The 15,696-nt window shown below is 47.1% G+C and overlaps 1 protein-coding gene across 1 annotated transcript in view; it reads left to right on the top strand.

Moving 5' to 3' along the window:
* Positions 1 to 2,892: 2,892 nt before the first annotated feature.
* DZIP1 (DAZ interacting zinc finger protein 1) overlaps positions 2,893 to 15,696 on the top strand; it is an 87,570-nt gene continuing 74,766 nt past the window's right edge. Inside the window, exon 1 of the mRNA XM_089680484.1 lies at positions 2,893 to 3,114. Coding sequence (XP_089536610.1) covers positions 3,112 to 3,114 — 3 coding nt within the window. The 5' untranslated portion in view covers positions 2,893 to 3,111. The remainder of the gene's footprint in view (positions 3,115 to 15,696) is intronic.

Below are 15,696 nucleotides of genomic sequence, written 5' to 3'. Positions count from 1 at the left end.
TGCTACTCTTCCTGAGTATGGTGATACCAAATGTGTGAAACTTTTTCACAGCCTAGCCACATAGAAGGGCCCCACATCCAATAAGCACCCTTAGGCGTTCTAGGGGCAAAAATTACACATCTAATTTCTTGACTGTCTATCACAGTTTTGGAGGTCCTGGAGCACCAGGACAAAGGAATTACCCACAAAATGAACCCATTTTGGAAAGTAAACACCCCAAGGTATGTTTTAAGAGTCATGTGGAGTCTTCTGAAGACTGCATTTTTTGCCAAACGTTTTTGGAAAATGTGAAAAGAAGATGAAAATGTATTTTTTTCTATGCAAAGTTGCCAGTCTATGAGATATATCTATTACACAACATAGGCATACTTAAAATTACACCCCAAAACACATTCTATAACTCTTTCTGAATATGGCGAAACCAAATGTGTGAGACTTTTTCACAGTCTGGCCACATAGGGGGGCTCCACATCCAATAAGCACCTTTTGGAGTTCTAGGGGAAAAAATGACACATCTAATTTCTTGACTACCTAATGCCGTTTTGGAGGTCCTGGAGCACCAGGACAATGGAATTACCCACAAAATGACCCCATTTTGGAAAGCAAACACTCCAAGATATATTTTAAGAGTCATGTGGAGTCTTCTGAAGACTGCATTTTTTGCCAAAAGTTTTTGGAAAATGTGAAAAGAAAATGAAAATGTTTTTTTTTTTACGCAAAGTTGTCAATCTATGAGATATTTCTATTATACAACATAGGCATACTTAAAATTACACCCCAAAACACATTCTATAACTCTTCCTGAATATGGCGATACCAAATGTGTGATCAGAGATACCGTGAGCTGGCAGGCAATGTTTTGTGAGTGTGTGTGTGTAAACTGTGTGCAAAGACTAAAAATACTCACAGTTTGCTGTAATGGCTCTCAGGTGATCAGGACTGGTATGGTGGTGATCAGGACCCGTGGGTTTGGCAGCGATCAGGATCCAATGTTGTGGCGGCGATCAGAACCCGCTGGTATGGCGGGGATCAGGACCCACTAGTTTGGTGGTGATCAGGATCTGCTGGGGTGGTGATCAGGACCTGCTGGTATGGCTGTGATCAGGATCTGCTAGTGTGGCGGCGATCAGGACCCGCTGGTATAGCTGTGATTGGGACCTGCAGGTGTGGCGGTGATCAAGACTTGGTGGTATGATGATCAGGACCTGGTAGTGTGGAGGTGATCAAGACCTGCTGGTATGGAGATCAGGGACACTGGGACGCTATGCAGTGATTAGGGACACAGCTGGGCCGCTGTGTGACGATCAGGGACACTGACGATCAGGGACACTGACGATCAGGGACGCTTGTGATCAGGGACGCTTGTGATCAGGGACGCTTGTGATCAGAGACACTGACGATCAGGAACGCTTGTGATCAGGGACGCTTGTGATCAGGGACACTGGCGATCAGGGACACTGGCGATCAGAGACACTGGCGATCAGGGACACTTGTGGTCAGGGACAGTCAAGGACACTTGTGATCAGGGACAGACAGTCAGGGACACTTGTGGTCAGGGACAGTCAGGGACACTTGTGATCAGGGACAGACAGTCAGGGACACGTGATCAGGGACACTGTGATCAGGAACAATTAGGGACACTTGCGATCAGGCTTGCTCTTGCTCAGGCTATCCGGCTCCTTCTCTCACAGACAGAACTCCGTGTGAGGAGAAGGAGCCGGAAGCCGCACCATGCGGCTTCTGTTTACATTTAGACTGTGTCCTTATTGGACACAGTTGGTCACATGGTACAGGACGATTTCATTGGTCCTGTACCATGTTACCTGATCCCCAGTATCTGAGGGACCCGGCGATCTCTGGGCACGCGCGTGCGTGGTCAAGGGGGCGGAAGCCGCACCATGCGGCTTCTATTTACATTAAGACTGTGTCCTTATTGGACACAGTCGGTCACATGGTACAGGACGGTCCTGTACCACGTCAGGTGATCGCCGGTATCCGAGGGACACGGCGATCACCGGGCTCGCGGGTGCGCGCTCTAGGAGCCGCGCACGAACCTCGGATGCGGGCGGCCGTTTATAAACGGCCACCCGACCCTGCACTGCCACCGTCCGGCCGTTTATATACAACGGCCGGTCGGGAAGTGGTTAAAATGCAGCCACTTACTTGTCCTTCGGTCCAGCAGTGTCCTCACCATTTCTGGTTTCACCAGCCGTCTTCACTCCATGGCGTTGGCATCTTCAATGTGGACACCCGGCTGTGACAGCTTGCAGCTTCACAGCCAGGTGCCCACTGTGCATGAAGCGCTGCGCTTTGTGAATGGCCCCGTAGTCTTCTGTGACCTGTCATGTGTCCCAGAAGACTATGGGGAGGAATGGGGAGTGGACGTCCGATTCCGATCACCAGGCGATTGCACCTATCAAATTTGGGTACCCGCTCCCCCTCCAAGGATGCCAATCCTTAATGGGGAGCGGGGACAAAGACTTAAAGCGGAACTTCCCCTTTTGGGTGGAACTCCGCTTTAACAGCTTGTTTTTTTGCATTTACAGACACATTTTTGATTTTGCGTTACATACCGTAGAATAGTTTTTTGGGTTTTTTTATGTGAATTGGACGTTTTGTTAGCGCATGCGATAATTTATGCAAATGAGTCACGTGACAGTGTTATGGCATGCGGTAACCTTTAGTGAATTGATCCCACTGTACGGTTTCTGTTTCATTAAACATCTCCTCATAGAATAAATGGAAAGAACACAAAGGAACATGCAGAAAACGAGGTGACCCAGGGACAGTCCTCTGTACACCGGGTACCATGGGCTCCATGCAGACGAGGAGACGGCTCCAGCTCCCCGGCTCTCCTCAACTCTGCCACGTTAGCTCCTCGTCTTCAGTCTCCCCCACTAACCATCCCGCCGAGCTCCTACCACACAGGAACGCAGCAGGGGGCGGGGCCGCCATCTGCATCTCAATCCGTGCAGGGTGTTGAGCGGAGATTGGGGGCGGAGATTCCCTGTTGTCATGGTAACCGTGCAGCCCACCCGTGTCTCCCCCCCCCCCCTCAGCCTGATCCCTAGCGATGTGCGAGTCCCCGGATGAAGAATTGGAGGAGGGGACATGGTGAGTACATGGGGGCTGGCGGAGGAGTTGAGGGGTGCACTGTTCTGTTACTGGGGGGATACGAAGTTATGTATGCCCCGGGGGCTCTGGGTGTAGTCCTGCTCGCCGAATGTACTTCATAGTGGGAGAACTGTGTTGTACTGGTGTATTGTGTGTGACCCGGGGGCACGGATTCCTCCCGGACTGGGGAGACAGGGCAGGGAGGGACTCTTTATTCTTCACACAGAGGAGACAAGGGCCCTTTTCTTCACATAGGGGACACACAGGGCTGCGAGGGACTTCTTCCTCACATAGGGGCCACACGGGTGGGAGGGACTTCTTCCTAACATAGGGGCCACACAGGGCTGGGAGGGACTTCTTCCTCACATAGGGGCCACACGGGTGGGAGGGACTTCTTCCTAACATAGGGGCCACACAGGGCTGGGAGGGACTTCTTCCTCACATAGGGGCCACACAGATCTGGGAGGAACCTCTTCCTCACATAGGGGCCACACAGGGCTGTAGCTTCTTCCTCCCATAGGGGCCACACAGGGATGTAGCTTCTTCCTCACATAGGGGCCACGCAGGGATGTAGCTTCTTCCTCACATAGGGGCCACGCAGGGATGTATTTTCTTCCTCACATAGGGGCCACGCAGGGATGTATCTTCTTCCACACATAGGGGCCACACAGGGATGTATCTTCTTCCTCACATAGGGGCCACACAGGGCTGTAGCTTCTTCCTCCCATAGGGGACACACAGGGATGTATCTTCTTCCTCACATAGGGGCCACACAGGGCTGTAGCTTCTTCCTCCCATAGGGGACACACAGGGATGTATCTTCTTCTTCACATAGGGGATACACAGGGATGTAGCTTCTTCCTCGTAGGGGACACACAGGGCTGGGAGGGACTTCTTCCTCACATAGGGGCCACACAGGGATGTAGCTTCTTCCTCACATAGGGGCCACACAAGGCTGTAGCCTCTTCTTCACATAGGGGCCACACAGGCATGTAGCTTCTTCCTCACATAGGGGCCACACAGGGCTGTAACTTCTTCCTCACATAGGGGACACACAGGGCTGTATCTTCTTCTTCACATAGGGGATACACAGGGATGTAGCTTCTTCCTCGTAGGGGACACACAGGGCTGGGAGGGACTTCTTCCTCACATAGGGGCCACACAGGGATGTAGCTTCTTCTTCACATAGGGGCCACACAAGGCTGTAGCCTCTTCTTCACATAGGGGCCACACAGGCATGTAGCTTCTTCCTCACATTGGGGACACACAGGGCTGTAGCTTCTTCACATAGGGGACACACAGGCGTGTATCTTCTTCCTCACATAGGGGCCACACAGGGCTGTAACTTCTTCCTCACAGGGGACACACAGGGCTGTAGCTTCTTCCTCACATAGGGGCCACGCACAGAGCTGGGACTCTTATTCCTCACATAGGGGCCACAAGGGACCTATCCCTCATATAGGGCTCACACGGGGCTTGGGTATATTCTTCACATAAGGGCCAGAAGTGGTTTATTCCTCACATAGGAGCCACACAGTACTCATTCCTCACATATGGGCCACACAGTACTCATTCCTCACATAGGGGCCACACAGTACTCATTCCTCACATAGGGTCCACAAGGGACCTGTTCCTCACATAGGGTCCACAAGGGACCTGTTCTTCACATAGGGTCCACAAGGGACCTATGCCTCACATAAGGGGCCACAAGGGACTTTTTCCTCACATGTGAGGAAGAAGCTACAGCTGTGTGTGACCCCTATGTGAGGAACAAGCCCTACGTGGCCCCTATGTGAGGAATAAGTCCCTTGTAGCCCCTGTGTGAGGAAGAAGCTGCAGCTTAGTGTGACCCCTATGTGAGGAATAAGCCCTATGTGGCCCCTATGTGAGGAATAAGTCCCTTGTAGCCCCTATGCGAGGAAGAAGCTGCAGCTTAGTGTGACCCCTATGTGAGGAATAAGCCCTATGTGGACCCTATGGCTTATTTCTCACATAGGGGACACAAGTTACCTGTTCCTCACATAGAGGCCACAAAAGGCTTATTGCTCACATAGGGGCCACAAGGGACCTATTCCTCACATAGGGGCCACACAGGGCTTGGACGTATTCCTCACATAGGGGCCACACAGGGCTTGGACATATTCCTCACATAGGGGCCACACAAGGCTTGGACATGTTCCGACTTGGACATACTCCTCACATAGGGGACACACAGGACTGGGAGTGCCTCTTCTTCCTTACATAGGGGTCACACAGGGCTGTAGCTTCTTCCTCACATAGGGGCCACACAGGGCTGTAGCTTCTTCCTCATAGGGGTCACACAGGGATGTAGCTTCTTCCTCACATAGGGGCCACGCAGGGATGTAGCTTCTTCCTCACAGAGGAGCCACATAGAGCTTATTAATCACATAAGGGTCACACAAATCTGCAGCTTCTTCCTCACATAGGGGCTACATGGGACTTATTCCTCATATACGGGCCACATAGGGCTTATTCCTCACATAGGGGTCACACTAAGCTGCAGCTTCTTCCTCACATAGGGGCTACATGGGACTTATTCCTCATATAGGGGGTCACACAAAGCTGCAGCTTCTTCCTCACATAGGGGCTACAAGGGACTTATTCCTCACATAGGGGCCACGTAAGGCTTTTTCCTCACATAGGGGTCACACAAAGCTGCAGCTTCTTCCTCACATAGGGGCCACGTAGGGCTTGTTCCTCACATAGGGGTCACACAAAGCTGCAGCTTCTTCCTCACATAGGGGCTACAAGGGACTTATTCCTCACATAGGGGTCACACAAAGCTGTAGCTTTTTCCTCACATAGGGGCCACATAGAGCTTATTCCTCACATAAGGGTCACACAAAGCTGCAGCTTCCTCCTCAGTTTTCTGAGAACTGCTGTACATCTGTGTTGCATGGAGTCAACCAACTTCTGGCACCTGTGAACAGGTATTCCAGCCCAGGATGATTGGACTACATTCCACAGTTCTTCTCTATTTCTTGGTTTTGCCTCAGAAACTGCATTTTTGATGTCACCCCACAAGTTTTCTATTGGATTAAGATCTGGCGATTGGGCTGGCCACTCCATATCATCAATCTTGTTGGTCTGGAACCAAGATGTTTCACATTTACTGGTGTGTTTGGGGTTGTTGTCTTGTTGGAACACCCATTTCAAGGGCATTTCTTCTTCAGCATAAGGCAGCATGACCTCTTCAAGTATTCTGCTGATGTATTCAAACTGATCCATGATCCCTGGTATGTGATAAATAGGCCCACCACCGTAGTATGAGAAACATCCCCATATCATGATGCTTGCGCAACCATGCTTCACTGTCTTCACAGTGTACTGTGGCTTGAATTCAGTGTTTGGGGGTCGTCTGACAAACTGTCTCCGGCCACTAGACCCAAAAAGAACAATCTTACTTTCATCAGTCCACAAAATGTTGCGCCATTTCTCTTTAGGCCAGTCAATGTGCTCTTTGGCAAATTGTAACCTCTTCAGCACGTCTTTTTTTCAACAGTGGGACTTTGCGGGGGCTTCTTGCAGATAGCTTGGCTTCACATAGGCGTCTTCTAATTGTAACAGTACTCACAGGTAACTTTAGACCTTCTTTGATCTTCCTGGAGCTGATTGTTGGCTGAGTCCTTGCCATTTTGGCTATTCTTCTATCCATTCGAATGGTAGTTTTTCGCTTTCTTCCACGTCTTTCAGGTTTTGGTTGCCATTTTAAAACATTTGCGATCATTTTAGCTGAGCAGCCTATCATTTTCTGCACTTCTTTATATGTTTTCCCCTCTCCAATCAACTTTTTAATCAAGGTATGCTGTTCTTCTGAACAATGTCTGGAACGACCCATTTTCCTCAGAATTTCAGAGAGAAATGCACTGTAACCAGCATGTAGAACATTTGCTGCCTTCCTTCCTTAAATAAGGGCAATAATTGCCACCTGTTTTTCAAAGAATGAATGACGACCTCACTAATAGAACTCCACACTGCTATTATTTTTAACATGCCCCTTTCAATTAGTGATTCAATTACACAGAATCAGCAGCATGCATGTCATGACTGTTGGGTCTGCTGGATTTCTATTACTCTACTACACATGCTAGTAAATTATTTGCCATGTAAAAATATCATTTCTAACAAAAACAGTGATTGATCAGGTTAGTGATGTCTGACTGCTATTATTTTGAACACAACTGTACATGCGTCAGTGATGTCACCGGCTGCAGAAATAGCGAATATCTCCTAAATGATGCACCCCTAGGGGCCATGCAGGGCTGGGACTCTTATTCCTCACCAGGGGCGGACCGACAACTCATGGGGCCCCCGGGCAATAGGGGATCATGGGGCCCCTGTGTCCTTGCCCAAACTCAAAAAAGCCTATGAAAAAGGTACCAGGGGCATCTTATGGGGCTCCCTACTGACCCCGGGCCCTCGGGCAGTGCCCGAGTTTCCAAATGGTCAGTCCGCCCCTGTTCCTCACAGAGGGGTCACACAGGAATTATTCCTCAATTAGGGGCCCCACAAGGCCTGAGCTTTTTACTCACATAGGGGACACACAGGGCTGGGACTCCTATTCCTCATATATAGGAGCCTGGCTGGCAGAGGAGGAGTGTGCAGCTTGTGGGAACTTGTCTCAGGATCACACACATCTTCTCAGGCTGCAGCTTGTCCCTGGCTGTCAGTGTGGACTCTCTCAGGCTTTTTGTTATGGCACAGAGAACTAAAGAATGTTGTGTCATCTGTGCGCACATAGCTATATGTGGCTGTATAGGAAATCACCATCTCACTATTCCGCTTTGACAGCTGTGTTTTGGGGAACTCAGGCATTGTGGCATGGATTTGGTCTCACACCTCAACAGAGGCTACTTGAGAGTGTACAATGATGGGCTGTTTGTCTAGGCTGGGGACCCTGGTGACGGCTTCCATTCTTTCTGCAGCCTCAGAGTTACTCCACGGCCTCATGCACACAGGCGGTGAGAAGCACATGCTGGTAAAAGCCATTGCAGAAAAGTAGTGGTCTCCAAACTGTGGCCAGTGGGCAGGATGCTGCTCTTTGCTTGCATTCATCTGGTCATTGGTTCCTCCTATTGACACCAACAATGAGGCACCATTCCTTCCACTGATACCAACAGGGGGCAAAATTCATCCCTTTGACACCCAAGGATGGGGCACTATTCCTGTCACTGATACAAACAATGAATCCTCCCACTGACACCAATGATGGGAAAACTATCCCACTGACACCAATGATGGGGCATTATTCCTTCCATTGATATCAGTGATAGTTTACTCCCATTAATGCCAGGACATTTTCTACTCAGAATGGCCACAGTCTGGCCCCCCTAAAGTCTGAAGGACAGTAAATTGTTTATAAAGTTTGGAGACCCCTGCACAAAAGCTTTGGCATTTACATGAGTACATCTGTTTACAGTGATTCACTAGTTTGGCAGGCTGGACACAGCACATGCGGCTACCCACACGTGGGAGAATGCCTTGCATTCTGGGCAATTTTTAATGCAGGGAAAAAGGGGCAGCTGCCCCACACCCAGTCATTGTTGTGGGGCCCAAAGTAGTTGCCCCTTCAGCCCCTGCTACTAGCAGATAAAGACACAGACAGGCACAGTGGAGAGGTGTGGTCACAGGTTGCTGCGGTACATGGGTGAGCGGAGGGGAGCGTAGCAGGGCAGTGTTTCTGGTGCTCAGTATTGGTGGTAGTGGTGGGGCTCCAGACATCCAGAGTGTAGTAGCAAACAGGTGCAGGGAATTCTGGGACTTCACCGGGCTCCAGCGACAATTTCTGCCTCTGCCCAAGTGGCTGGTTCCAGACAGGAGGAGTGGAGTGGGTTGTTTTCAGCTTCCTTGGTGGGTTTCTCATCCATCTGTCACCTGGACTTTCCCTCAGTTCCAGCAGTGGGTAAGCAGGTATTCCCAGTGGCTCCCTTGAGGGTATGTGTGGCTCACTACAAGAGAACATTCATCTGTCTGTCAGCCCTAGCTCCCCTTCACCTCTCTGACCAAGAGACAGCTGTGTGACTTTTAACCATCCAGGACTTTCTCACTCAGTTTCAGATGGCTGGCCGTTTGTTTCTTGGAAAGATACAGTGAGGTTGTTTGTTTTTCTAAGGATACAGTGTTCTACAATAAAAGATACTTTTAACCAATGTACTCCATCTGTCACTGACATCCTGCAAGCTGGGGTAGAGCCTTTACACAGGTTATCCATCTGATGGATGGATTGGCTGCAGATCATGCCTGACAGGTTTCATTTGATAGTCTATGTGGGTCTAATGTAATTACTCACTGTGGATACGACCATTACTGACTTTAATATATATATATATATATATATATATATATATATATATATATATATATACATACATACACACAGTATCTCACAGAAGTGAGTACACCCCTCACATTTGTGTATTTGTGTAAATATTTTATTCTATCTTTTCATGTGACAACACTGAAGAAATGACACTTTGCTACAATGTAAAGTAGTGAGTGTACAGCTTGTATAACAGTGTAAATTTGCTGTCCCCTAAAATAACTCAACACCCAGCCATTAATGTCTAAACTGCTGGCAACAAAAGTGAGTACACCCCTAAGTGAAAATGTCCAACTTGGGCCCAATTAGCCATTTTTCCTCCCCAGTGTCTGTGACTCGTTAGTGTTACAAGGTCACAGATGTGAATGGGGAGAAGGTGTGTTAAATTTGGTGTTATCACTCTCACTCTCTCATACTGATCACTGGAAGTTCAACATGGCACCTCATGGCAAAGAACTCTGAGGATCTGAAAAAAAGAATTGTTCCTCTACATAATGATGGCCTAGGCTATAAGAAGATTGCCAAGACCCTGAAACTGAGCTGCAGCATGGTGGCCAAGACCATACAGTGGTTTAACAGGACAGGTTCCACTCAGAACAGGCCTCGCCATGGTTGACCAAAGAAGTTGAGTGCACGTGATCAGCGTCATATCCAGAGGTTGTCTTTGGGAAATAGACGTATGATTGCTGCAGAGGTTGAAGGGGTGAGGGGGGTCAGCCTGCCAGTGCTCAGACCATACGCCGCACACTGCATCAAATTGGTCTGCATGGCTGTCGTACCAGAAGGAAGCCTCTTCTAAAGATGATGCACAAGGAAGCCCGCAAACATTTTGATGAAGACAAGCAAAATAAGGACATGGATTACTGGAACCATGTCCTGTGGTCTGATGAAACCAAGATAAACTGATTTGGTTCAGATGGTGTCAAGCATGTGGCAGCAACCAGGTGAGGATTACAAAGACAAGTGTGTCTTGCCTACAATCAAGCATGGTGGTTGGAGTGTCATGGTCTGGGGCTGCACGAGTGCTGCCGGCACTGGAGAGCTACAGTTCACTGAGGGAACCATGAATGCCAACATGTACTGTGACATACTGAAGGAAAGCATGATCCCCTCCCTTTGGAGAATGAGCCCACAGGGCAATATTCCAACATAATGACCCCAAACACACCTCCAAGACGACCAATGCCTTGCTAAAGAAGCTGAGGGTAAAGGTGATGGACTGGCCAAGCATGTCTCCAGACCCAAAACCTGTTGAGCATCTGTGGGGCATCATCAAACGGAAGGTGGAGGAGCGCAAGGTCTCTAACATCCACCAGCTCCATGATGTCGTCATGGAGGAGTGGAAGAGAACTCCAGTGGCAACCTGTGAAGTTCTGGTGAACTCCATGCCCAAGAGGGTTAAGACAGTGCTGGAAAATAATGGTGGCCACACAAAATACTGACACCTTGGACCAAATGTGGACATTTTAACTTAGGGGTGTACTCACTTTTGTTGCCAGCGGCTTAGACATTATTGGCTATGTGTTGAGTTATTTTGAGGGGACAGCAAATTTACACTGTTATACAAGCTGTACACTCACTACTTTACATTGTAGCAAAGTGTCATTTCTTCAGTGTTGTCACATGAAAAGATATAATTCAATATTTACAAAAATGTGAGGGGCGTACTCACTTCTGTGAGATACTGTATGTGTGTGTGTGTGTGTGTGTGTGTATATATATATATATATATATATATATATATATATATATATATATATATATATAAAATAGGACTTTGGTGGGCTTCTAGTGTATGTTCTTTCTGCATTGCTTTTTTTTTTGTGGAATTACAGGAATTGTAGTGCATTCTAGCTGGGTACGAGTATAGTAGGAGTATGTTCCCATTTCTCCATGTCTCTTAGTGCCTGGAATAGGAGGTGGGTGGCCTGTGAGCATAACAAGAGAGCCTGCCTGAGGAACATAGTTCCCATTATAGATTTTCTCCTCCCCATCTTCTCTGTTAAAAACTCAATTTCTCCCTCACAAAAGTCTCATCAGCAGCACATTTGTAGTAGACCTGCCTTTTTTCCAATCTGCTTTGTGGCTGGTCAGGTAATGAGCAGTATTGCTCTCTTCTGTCCTCCTATTGGGTGGTCCTATATTCTGGGTTGAGGTAGCGACATATGAGAGCCATTTTGTGCAGTGGTACTGCAAACTGTGGCCAGGGAAATTACACCCCCCCCCCCTCCCTGCAGGTGCCCTGACTTCACTAAATGTGGGTTAAATGCTGCTGCGCATCATTTTTTTGGGTCTGCATTACATCACAATAAAGTTGAACTCAAGCCAAAATGCTAGATACAGAGGTGAAATTCAGATCAGGTAGTTGTTTTACCTGCCAAAGGATTTGTCTGCCTATCCAGTTTTGGGATTTACACAGCTCTGCTACAATGCCCAGACCTCCCTTACAGGGCAGGAATACCTAATTCTCCCTACTTCTAATGCCACCATTCAGCAGGCTCCTGCAGACACTGCCACAGCTTTCTACCCATAGCTCTGTACAGATGTTCTGTTTGAAAGCTGTAGGAAGTGTCAGCACCCCCACAGTTCATTGAGAACTGCAAGACGTCTGCTGCAGTGGAAGACAGGATTTGTAATCCATCCATTCACAGTGGGGTCCTGTGTAATGATGGGGGTAGTATGGGGGAGGGGGTCCTGTGTAATGATGGGGGTGGCATGGGGGAGGGGGTCCTGTGTAATGATGGGGGTGGCATGGGGGAGGGTGTCCTGTGTAATGATGGGATAGTATGGGGGAGGGGTCCTGTGTAATGATGAGGGTAGTATGGGGGAGGGGGTCCTGTGTAATCATGAGGGTAGCATGGAGGAGGGGGTCCTGTGTAAAGATGGGGGTAGTATGTGGGAGGTCTATGTGTATTTTTGTTTTTTGGGATGTTGGGGTGCAGAGCAAAATTGCATGGGGGGGCCAATAAAGTGTTTGCCCAGGGCCCAATCAATATTAAAGATGGCCCTGCTTGTACTTTATGCTGGACTTATTTGCAGCCTCTCACTGTCCATATGCATTAGATCTTAGGCTATCCATACACTCTTCCAAACAATTTTCCCGGTGGAACAGGGCCACCCATGGCTAAGATTTCATCCAGTTAATCAGGAACTGGCTAAAATTCACTTTGTGCATAAGGACTGGGTTGGTTGCCATTCCTTAGGACCTTAGTGATGGGTAAGAGCAGAACCCGATCCATCTATAAGCAGGCTGGTTTGCTGAAGTTGTTCTATTGATCGATTTCGGTACAACTAGCCTGTGTTTTTTTTTTTTTGTTAGACTACAGCAATTCACCACCCACTTCCTACCCAACATTTCACTCATTTCACCCAACATAAAAAAACAGTTAATGCAGTTATGTATTCATTAAAACCATGCAACCTTGGGGCAGTCCTGAACTTTTTCATAGCTTAATACTATTTAATAACTATTTTCCTGCTATCTTTGGTCTGTGTGATGCTACTGTAAATAGGTGATATCTGCATTTTATTTCAGCACAATGCTTATGACACCATGTGTTGTGCTGTGGTTCTTTGCAGTGTATGTGCATTTTGAAGGTGCATCAGGGTGCCATTCACAGTACACAGAAGAGTGTTGGAGGACACTGCAGTGCACGTGTGTCCCTTTAGTGTGTTGGGGTTTCATTTAAAATAAATGGCACTGTATTTTACCACACCAAGAATAGCGAAATATATCTCAATGTATTCTTATCGTGTTTAAGGGGATATCGGGAAAAGGGTGATATGCTCCATATATGGTGGTCTTGACCAAAGGCTTGACAAATATAGACTAGAGCAGGGGTGCCCAACCTGTGTCCCCACCAGGGAAGCTTATGCCCAGGTCAGCAACCCATTGATTGCAATCTAGGTTTGCCAACCTGCCATTCCAGAATATCAGAGTGCATTCACTGAGCCAGTGCTGGCAGTGGAGAAAGCAGGGAGCCATGCAGGGAGCAGGAAAACATAAGCCAATGTTCTGTAAGCGCTTGCTCCTGTCCTAGGCATAGTGATACCAAGTGCTCTGTGCCTGGGACTTTTCTAGCAGCCTGGAGAAAGATGGCAGCAGAAGCTGGAAAAGGAAACAACACATACACCGCACTTTTGCAATGGGAATATTAGCACCTATAAAAGGGTTAACTTTTAGGCCACTTTCTCACTGATTTGCGTGTACAGTGCAGTGCACAGACGGCTTTCCTGTGGGTTAGCTGCACTGAACTATAAACTTCTATTAAATCCTGTGTGTTTGGTGTGCTTTCTGAAAGTGCTGCAAAGCTCCTGAATGCAGGAGTTTTGGTGTGCTTTTATAGAGTGCACCACACCTGCAAGTTATATTAGAAGTCTATGGCAAAGAGAAGGAAAGCGGCAGGTGCACTGCACTGCACCCACGGTGCTGGTAAACCGCAGCACATCAGTGTAAAAGCAGCCTTATAAGAGGCTTAGGACAGTAAGGACTCGTTTACATTTGCGGTTGCAGTAAAACCCCATAGTTGAGACGTGTTTTACCACACCACCCCAACCACTGGTGTAGCATGAGGGGTTGCAATGGTGACCCTGTCCCATGCTCCAAGGACCACACGGCCTCTGTCACATTCTGTTTTATACATGGACAGGAGGAACGAGATATACAGGAACCAATTCTCTGCATTTATCTCCTGCAACCACTGAAAGCCGACTTCTCCTCCTCTTCCTCCCACCGCCATTCAGCGGTTGCAGGAGGAAAATGTTCATTAAGCTATTTAAAATTCTGAACCATTTCATTTCATTGTGGCCAGTGACTGGTTACCAGATCATTTAAATGGCCTTTGCTCTTCAAAAGGTTGAGCACCCCTGGGCTACAGTTTACACTCTGACACCCTGATCAGCTTGGTATTAAAGGTTAAGATCTACAAGGACCCTTGGGAGGCCCTTCTCTACAAGTTAGTAAGCAATATCCCTAGACGTAGCCATACTCTGATTACATACATCTTCATAGCCACTAAACAAACCATAGCCCACACTTGGAAATCTGCTTCCCTAAATGTTGAAGAGGTTAAATCCAGGATTATGAGTGAAAAATTGACTTCTGTCCTGCAGGAAATTTGTTTCAATATGTCAGCCCTGGTTATGCTACTTCCCAACATCTTGATAGACTGCACGGCTCATACAGGTTTGATATAAAGGAGGGCTCCCATCCTTTAATGTATCATATTTTTGGTCTCTTTTGAGCAGCCTCCCTGGTTCTTTTCTTGTTTTGCCCTCTCCCCCTGAAGCTCCCTCCCTTTTTTATATTCTTTCTTCTTCTCTTTTTTTCTCTCTTCTTTTTATTTCTTTTTTTGTGTCTGTTTCTCAACTATATATTTTACATGATGGATCCCTCACAGCTTAAAGGGGGGCAAATGTTTCCTTTTCTCTATCGTGCTCTGTTCTTCCCTATACAGGTCTGGTAATTCACATCAGCTAATGGACAGATTCATGCAACTAATAGAAACAAGGTTGAATGGCTTTTTTCTTTTGCTCATTTACTTGTACCATCATACTAATTTGCAATGGATTTTTTTATACACTAATACTGACACTGTGTATTTTTTTTTTTTAATCACATTTAGCTCCTGTATGAGCAACAGTTTTACATTTGGATATATTGCACTGTATATCCACACAGTGGGGTTTATTTACTAAAGCTGGAGAGTGCAAAATCAGATTCACTTCTGCATTAGACCAATCAGCTTCCAGATTTTATTGCCAAAGCCTAATTGAACAAGCTGAGGTTAGAAGTTGATTGGTTTCTATGCAGAAGTGAGCCTGATTTAGCAGTCTTCAGCTTTAGTAAATTAACCCCACTGTGTTGACTTTTAATGTAATGCTTTCTTCATTTAATTATTAAAATTCATTTTGGTACCAAAAAATAAATGATACTGCAACATGCTGATGCATACAACATGCGTTGTGGTTAACGAGCATTACAACAATGGTGCAAATGAACCCTAATGATTGTTGTTTAACCTGGAAGATCGCAGAGCACTGAGACTCACAGTGAGAGCTGCTTTTTTTAAATTAATATTATTGACACAGGGCATGTAATTAAAATATTCTGGTGTTGAAATTGAACTGTGTACTTAGCCATTTGTTGGGAACTAATCGTCACCTTCAACAATTTTTCAGGAAGGTATTATCCAATAAAAGCTAAGATCAATATTTGCATAAATCACCATAGTTGATTATGT

The sequence above is a fragment of the Staurois parvus genome, unplaced genomic scaffold, assembly GCF_062004578.1.
Source record: "Staurois parvus isolate SC_StPar_1 unplaced genomic scaffold, SC_StPar_1.0 ptg000243l, whole genome shotgun sequence".
Classification (NCBI taxonomy): domain Eukaryota; kingdom Metazoa; phylum Chordata; class Amphibia; order Anura; family Ranidae; genus Staurois; species Staurois parvus.
The sequence above is the reverse complement of the archived record's forward strand: the minus strand, read 5'-3'. Positions and strand labels throughout refer to the sequence as shown.